This window comes from Fistularia commersonii, chromosome 27 (assembly GCF_037954325.1).
Source record: "Fistularia commersonii isolate RoL2024-O1a breed Wild chromosome 27, RoL_Fcom_v1.0, whole genome shotgun sequence".
NCBI lineage: Eukaryota > Metazoa > Chordata > Actinopteri > Syngnathiformes > Fistulariidae > Fistularia > Fistularia commersonii.
Window position 1 is genome coordinate 13500395 of NC_141310.1, and position 7703 is coordinate 13508097.

Genomic DNA, 7703 nt, shown 5'->3' on the forward strand with positions numbered 1-7703 from the left:
TTTTTTTTTTTTTAATGATTTTACTGTTATTTCTTCAAAGATCAAGGGGAATTTGACGTCCTATTAAAAATCATTTCTTGATAATGATCAGGTAATTTATTGATTTTTTTTTTTTTCCAGGTCATTTCTATGTGATTTTTACATCCAATCTTGTAAATATTTTTAAAATTATTGTGATTGATTTTTGGTCAATTAAAAAAAGAAAATAAAAAAGAAAATCAATAAATAATTGACCAATTATTTTCGGGTGGAATTCTTCACATCTCTCAGTGTCCAACAGACGATCAATAAAGGATCAATCAATGTCCAAGCCCTGCTCCGACTCCCCCCCCCCTCCTCCCCCGGTGTGGGCGCTACTTGGGAAAAAGGCTAAATCGCAGCGCGAACACACACACAATCACACACACACTCGCCACACACATCGCCTCCGATCTCTTGCCAGTAATTTGTTTGGAGCACACACACACATACACGCACACACACACACACACGGAGCACGGCAGTGTGTGTGTTTAAGCGCACATTAATCACATAGGATAAACAGCACAATCCACCAGCACAAATAAAACACACAACCACGGAGGGAGCTGGGGTGGAGGCTCATGTGACTGTCGACGACAAGGATTTGGAAACACACACACACGTGCGCGCGCACACACACACACACACACACACACACACACACACACACACAGGCGTAATTGTGCGAAGCGTCCATGTCTCGGCGGCTGCAGCAGGTTAAAGGGACGTTTACGGCTCAAATCACCACAAACTCCCAATTGTTTTTTATCCCATCAGACTTTCAAGACTTTGTGCGTTTTTTTTTTTTTTTTGTTTTTTTTTTGGTCCTAAGAAATTTCTAAATGGACTTTGGAATTTTTTTTTACTCTAAAATAAAAATGTTAATGTTGGTTCCATTTTTCTGAAATTTTCAATTTTTTTTATTGTTGAATTCACGATTTCAAAAAAAAAAAAATTAAATCCATGTGATTTATTGCGAATGTTAAATTATCAGACTAAATTTGGAGTCGTTTATTTACACGTGTAAATCCAAGGGGGCGGCCGATCGATCAGATATTGAACAGGAGCGGTTTGTTGTGTGGGAATGGGGTCAAAGGTCGTCACCTGCTGCCGGCAACAAAGTTGTGCATCTTTTTGTTGTTGTTTTTTTTTTTTTTTTGCAGAACGGTAATGATATTGGAGATAAAGTTGAAAATTGTCCACGTTTTCTGGAAATTTCTTTAACTCACTTCCTGTCTTGTTTGCGGCAATTTAAGGTAATTTATTGCTAATTTTGCACAATTTTTTAGGTCATTTATTGCAGAACTCATGTAATGTATAGCAATTATTCAGGTTATTTTTTCGTTTATTGCACATTTTCTGGTTTTATTTTTTTCTATGGCCATTTCTGACATTTATTGCAATTCAATTTTTTTTTTGTATTAATGTCATTTATTGCTATTTTTTTTCTGGTAAGTTTCCACTGCTTTTTAAAATGAAAGCAGGAAAGTGGGCAGCTTATTTCTCAGATGATTCAGGGATTTTCCTCAAATCTTGATCTCAGTTTTTATGATTATAATATATATATATATCATTATTTCAAATATTTTCAAATTTTTAGGTGAATTCTACTTGTCTCCCCAATTTTTTTTCCTTTTTTTTTTTTTTTTTTTTTTTTACCATTGCGCAAACAAAGAAAACCCTTTGGCTTTTTTTGGTCCCAACTCAGGTCAGTTTTGAATTAATTTTTCTATTTTTGAAAAGTGCAGGGAATTCTTTTCAAATCTCTCACGAATTGTTTTGGCAAAATTTTGACCATTTTTCTCCCCCCCTCCTCCCCCCCCATTTTGAAGCAGTTTTTCGGCGGGGGATTTAATCGGATCCTAATTTTTGGGGGGGTCCGCTGGTCGAGACCAGACACCCGAGGAGAACCCGGGGGTTTCGGCGGAGAACCTCCTCCGGAGCGAGCAATCACATGAGGCTGCAGTTCTCCGTCTGCTTCTTCAGGTCCTCCAGCGTGGCCTGGGCCTTGTCCTTCAGCTGGTCCATGTCCACGTTCTGCAGGTTGGACAGCTGGCCCAGCACCGACTGCTTGTGCGCCTCCTCCTGGTTGTCCTCGGCGATCATCTTGGCCAGCTCCGTGGGCAGAACCACGTCGTCGCCCGCCTGCTGGATCTGGGTTTCGTCCACCTCGTTCTGACGGAGACACCGGACGCAGCTCAGAAACTGACCTCTTCTCCTTGTCCCCAAATTTTTATTGCAATTTTTAACCAAATTTTGCTTTTTTTTTTTTTTTTTGCAAAATTTTCGTCTTTTTTTTTTTTTGCAATAGAAAAATTGATGGTAAGTTCGTTCTGATTTGCCGAACTTTACTTTCTTGCCAAGTTTCACTTTTTTTAAAAAAGGAAAAAAAATGCTACTTTTAGGTTGTTTTAGTTGAATTTGAAATTGGGGAAAAAAAAAAAAATTACAAAAACAGATCAGAAATGGGACTTCATCTTCCCGACCTTATACTTACAAAATACTTATATTTTATTTTATAATTATATATATTTTTCAATTTCAATGCCAAAAAAGGATCTGAAAAAAAAATTCCCCATTTCTTCCAAATGATGAGAAAATTAAAATACAAAATTTTCCAGTAAAACGGTAAAGAAATGACATGGAAAATTTTGTAAGAAATTATTTTCAAAAAATTTGAAGAAAATAAAAAACTGGGGATGCAACGGCAATATTAATAGGCAATAACAAGAACAACGAAGAAATGGTCGGTAATTATATGAATGTGACTGATGATATGACGGAATTAAAACATTTCAAATTGAATTACAATTTGTATGAAAAATTATGTATCTTAGATAAAAAAGATTTTTGGAAAAAAAAGGAATTAAGTAGTATAGGAAAAAAAAGTATTATAAGATTATCTTCAAAAAAAATTTTGAAAAATGATCCAGAGATACAGAGGAAATCATGAAATCATTAAAATTTGATTTAAATTAAAGAATATTATGGAAGGATTTCATTTAAAAAATGCATGGAAATTGGCACGAAATTAGCAAAAGTAAAAATCGAGGAAATTTGATTGAAAAATGCATTTTACAATTCTAGGACAAAAAAAAAAATGAGAGAAAAATATTTCTTAAAAAATTGAATTTTTGGAAGAAATTCGTGGAAAAAAAAAAAAAAGAAAAATGATGAAGATGAATTATGCCAAATCTGAGAACATGTATTCAAACAGAGAAAAAGTAAAAAATACCCCTCCAAAAATGCTGAAATAAATAATTTCAAAAAAAACAAATTTCAGGCTATCATTTAGAAAAAAAAATATGAAAAGAATTTGTTTCAAAATTTTCAATCAAATGCTTCAGAAAAATACCCCCAAATAATTCAACTCATTTTCAAACGTTGGCCGAGAATCAGAAACAAATATCCTAAAAATGGTCTCCAACAGAAACAATGAAATGAAAAAAAAATATATATGAAAATATCCAAAAAACGGGACAGATAAGCTGAAGATGGATCGAAATAAAAAGTTACCAGACTGGAATTTCCTGTAAATAAGAGTGAATGATCAACTTCCTGTCGTTAAGGGGCCACTTCCTGTGGTTTCCCGTGGCGTACCTTGGGCAGCCTGTACTTTTCCCTGAAGTGACTCCTGACGGTGGCGCGCTCGGCTTTCTTCTGGGCAAAGTTGGCCTCGCGCTCCTGCCTGCAGGACGAACAGGACGAGCCGAGATCAGGAGGCCGCTTTCGGCGGGAAAATATCCGGGGGCGGAGCCAAGCGCGGCGGCCCAGCTGTCAATCATCAGCTCCATATATAGATCCATATCTATATGCACAGAGGTCACGTTGTTCGGCAACCTCTTGCTGATTGTTTATACAATCAGTCGTCTATTTTTATTTTCGCTGATGTGTGAGTGTGTGTGTGTGTGTGTGTGTGTGTGTGTGTGTGTTTTTGCTCGCCGTAACCCGAAGCCCTTCTGCATGATCATGTGCTTGTGTGTGACGTGCGTGCCTGCAGCTGACGGCTGAAGGACTAAAAGGGCGTCGGAGGGGAAAAACAAAACCAGACAAAACAAACCAGAACGGATTTGGAGTCAGAAATGGGAATTTCAATGAAATATTTAAAAAAAAAACAACTGTAAAATCTGTAAAAAAAATAACCAGAAAATTAACCAAATATTACCATGAAATTAATAAAAACATGACATTAAGTTCAACAAAAAATTGTCATCAAATGCACCAAATGTGTCCAGAAAATTAGTTAAATATTACATCAAAATGAGTCAAATCTATAAAACAGCAATTAGACAATCAATGTAAAAATGAAAATATTATCAGTAAAAACTACCATAAAATCAACAAGAAAGATGAAAACCTACCTTAAGATCAATTAGATCAGTTAAAAATAACCATAAAATTATCCCAAAATACAGGGAGTGCAAACAAAAATATAAGTTCATTAAAAAATGACGCAAATAAAATAAAAAAGGAACTCCTTTGAAATAAACAAAAAAGGGAACAGCAACGTAAATTTAAAAACGACCATAAAATGATCACAAAATACTGGAAATGGATGAAAAAAAATGTATGTTAATTAAAAAAAATGACCAATTTCAAACAAAAAAAAAACCTTAAAATTAACAAAAAAAATTAGTTTGAAATCAATTCAAAAATCACATTATAACATATTATTATTTATAAAAACAATCCAAAATGTCTCCTTGCAAGGTTTCCGTGGAACCAGTCGAAAACTATATACAAAAAAATGAAAATAAAACAAATAATAATAATCAAATGAATAAAAACCAACAGAAATGAGATGGTCTTCCTGCTGCAGGGCATCATGTGACCCGAAAGCTGCAACATGGAAATTTCCTCAGAGCACGCGGAGCTTCTGAGGCCATAATTCACTTCCTGTGAAGGTCAGGGCTCCTGGAGGTTTGTGTGTGTGTGTGTGTGTGTGTGTGTGTGTCTATGACATCACTTCTGCTTCCATCACTGAAAATGAAGATGATCCCAGAAGATGGAGGAGAAAAACGAAACACAGACTTTCCCCAGACGTGATGAACGTGGTGATGCCGCAGAACGTGTGAGGAACCCGGAGGACCCGTGTTCTCCTGCGTGTTGTGTAACCATGACGATGTTCAGAACGTCATATAAATGACATCCGGTCAGAACCCGCGGCTCTCCGGTCCTCCTCGCCTGACCTTGGTCTGACCTTCAACCGTCCTCCGTGGACCCGAGGCGGAGAACGTCACGAGGCTCGAGTGACACGGCCGGACGGAGAACATGTGGAACATCTTCACATGGACGCACAACGTGTTCAGATGGAACATGTTTGTGTGTTGATATTCCACATGTCTCTGCACGTGGAATATCATCACATGAATGCTGAGCATGTTCCTCTAGATGTGGAACATGTATGTGTGCACACGGAACGCAGAACATCTTCACATGCAGGTGGAACATCTTCACATTGAATGGGAACATCTTCACGTGAACTTGGAACATAGTCACATGCATGTGCAACATCTTCACAAGAATGGGAACATCTTCTCATGCATGTGGAACATCTTCACATGCATGTGGAACATCTTCACATGGATGTGGAACATCTTCTCATGCATGTGGAACATCTTCCCACGCATGTGGAACATCTTCACATGCATGTGGAACAATATTTCACATGAGCGTGGAACATCTTCACATGAACGTGGAACATCTTCTCATGCATGTGGAACATCTTCACATGAACGTGGAACATCTTCTCATGCATGTGGAACATCTTCACATGAGTGTGGAACATCTTCACATGAACGTGGAACATCTTCTCATGCATGTGGAACATCCTCACATGCATGTGGAACATCTCTCATGCATGTGGAACATCTTCGCATGCATGTGGAATATCTTCTCATGCATATGGAACATCTTCACATGAACGTGGAACATCTTCTCATGCATGTGGAACATGTTTAAATCAGAAAGAGCAACGTTCTCGCACTTTTTTTGCAACTTTTACCTGGATTTATAATATTTTGTAATGAATATTTAACATCTATTTCTGTCATGATTGACATTTTTCCTGGAATTGTTTTGTAATTACAGGCTAATTCATGTATCATAGGGTCAGTTTGTCGCGTCACTTTGCGACCTCGACATTTATTCGATCTTTTTTCGCGACGTTTTTACGTCAAACTGCGAAACTAACGCCTCAAAAAAATGGCGCCGCGGAATTCGAAAACGTGTCAAGTTACCGCTTTTTACCCGCCGCAACGTCTTATTTTGAAATTCAAGCAAACTTCCGCCGGAAGCGACCGAACCGTTTGACAGACGGAGCAAAGGTCCCCGGCGGAACCGCGGCTTCCAGCTCGGATCCACCAGGAGGAACACGGACCTTCTCCGTGGAACCCTGATCCACAAGCTGGACCAGGATCTCCTCCGTGGAACCCTGATCCACAAACTGGACCGGGATCTCCTCCGTGGAACCGTGGACCACCTTGGGGACCGGGATCTGCTCCACTAGGTGGAATCCGGATCTTCCTGGTCCTCCTGGTGGAACCAAGGTCTCCTCCGTGGAACCTGAGCCGTGGGAGGTTCTTTCGCGTCCACGGAACTTCACACGCGTGCAACCGAGCTCGTGTCACCACTCTCACCAATGCGTAAAAGCAGGCGCGCGCACACACACACACACACACACACACACACACACACTTACTTCTCCTCCTCCAGCTGTTGCTGGTACTGCTCGAACTCCTCCTGGGTCATCCCCTGCGCCGCCGCCTCGGACTTCTCCCCCTCGGGCTTCTCCTCGGTGAGGCCGCCGGTCAGGTTCTTCAGCTGCCCGCCGACCATGTGCTTCACCATGAACGCCATCGCCGCGCGCGCCAAGCACGAGTTGGCGCGACCTCGGAGAACAAGAAGAAGAAGAAGAAGAAGAAGAAGAAGATGGAGAAGAAGAAGAAGAAGAAGATGGAGAAGAAGAAGAAGAAGAAGAAGAAGAAGACGATGGAGAAGATGGAGAAGATGGAGGAGGTCCAAGAGGCTGTGGAGGAGGAGAAGAGGAGGATGCGCGTCGCGTGCGCTCCGCTGTTCAGCAGCGCTCGTGTCGGACAGCTCCGTCCGCGCGCCGCGAGCGAGGGGGGTTGGGGGGGGGGTGGGCGCGTGAGTCAACAAGTTTGGCGCCGCGCGCCGCCAATCCCGTGGCTCCGCGCGCGCACGGCGTCCAATCCCGGAGGAGGAGGAGAAGGGGGGCGTGGTCCCGTGATTCCACGGCTGATTAGAAAGTGGGATGAGACAGACGGGGGGGGGGCGTGTGTGTGTGTGTGTGTGTGTGTGTGTGGGGGGGGGGGGGGTAGCACGTGCCAAGCCTCCGTGTCCCCTGGCGCCGCCGTCCGGTTCACCGGCGCCTCAGACCGTCCGCTCACACACACACACACATACACACACACACACACACACACACACGCGTGCTGTAATTGGAGGAGGTGAGTCAAATGCCCCCCCCCTTCTCTCTCTCTCTCTCTCAAACCACACACACACACACACACACACACACACACACACACACACACACACACACACACACACACATTCACTCTATCCCCGTTGCCTTCCAGGGTGTGGCGTGTGTGTGTGTGTGTGTATGTGAGAGAGAAAGAGAGAGAGAGAGACAGAGTGCGTGTGTGTGTGTGTGTGTG

General features: G+C 41.5%; 1 protein-coding gene across 1 annotated transcript; it reads right to left on the reverse strand.

Annotated features, from left to right (window-relative positions):
- Nucleotides 1-7121, reverse strand: cplx3b (complexin 3b). Its single transcript, XM_086175224.1, has 3 exons — nucleotides 6722-7121; nucleotides 3622-3709; nucleotides 1-2196 (listed from the first exon to the last, which is right to left on the reverse strand). Exons 1-3 carry the CDS (start codon nucleotides 6877-6879, stop codon nucleotides 1972-1974), a joined length of 471 nt encoding a protein of 156 aa, XP_086031350.1. The 5' UTR covers nucleotides 6880-7121; the 3' UTR covers nucleotides 1-1971.
- Nucleotides 7122-7703: the final 582 nt, after the last annotated feature.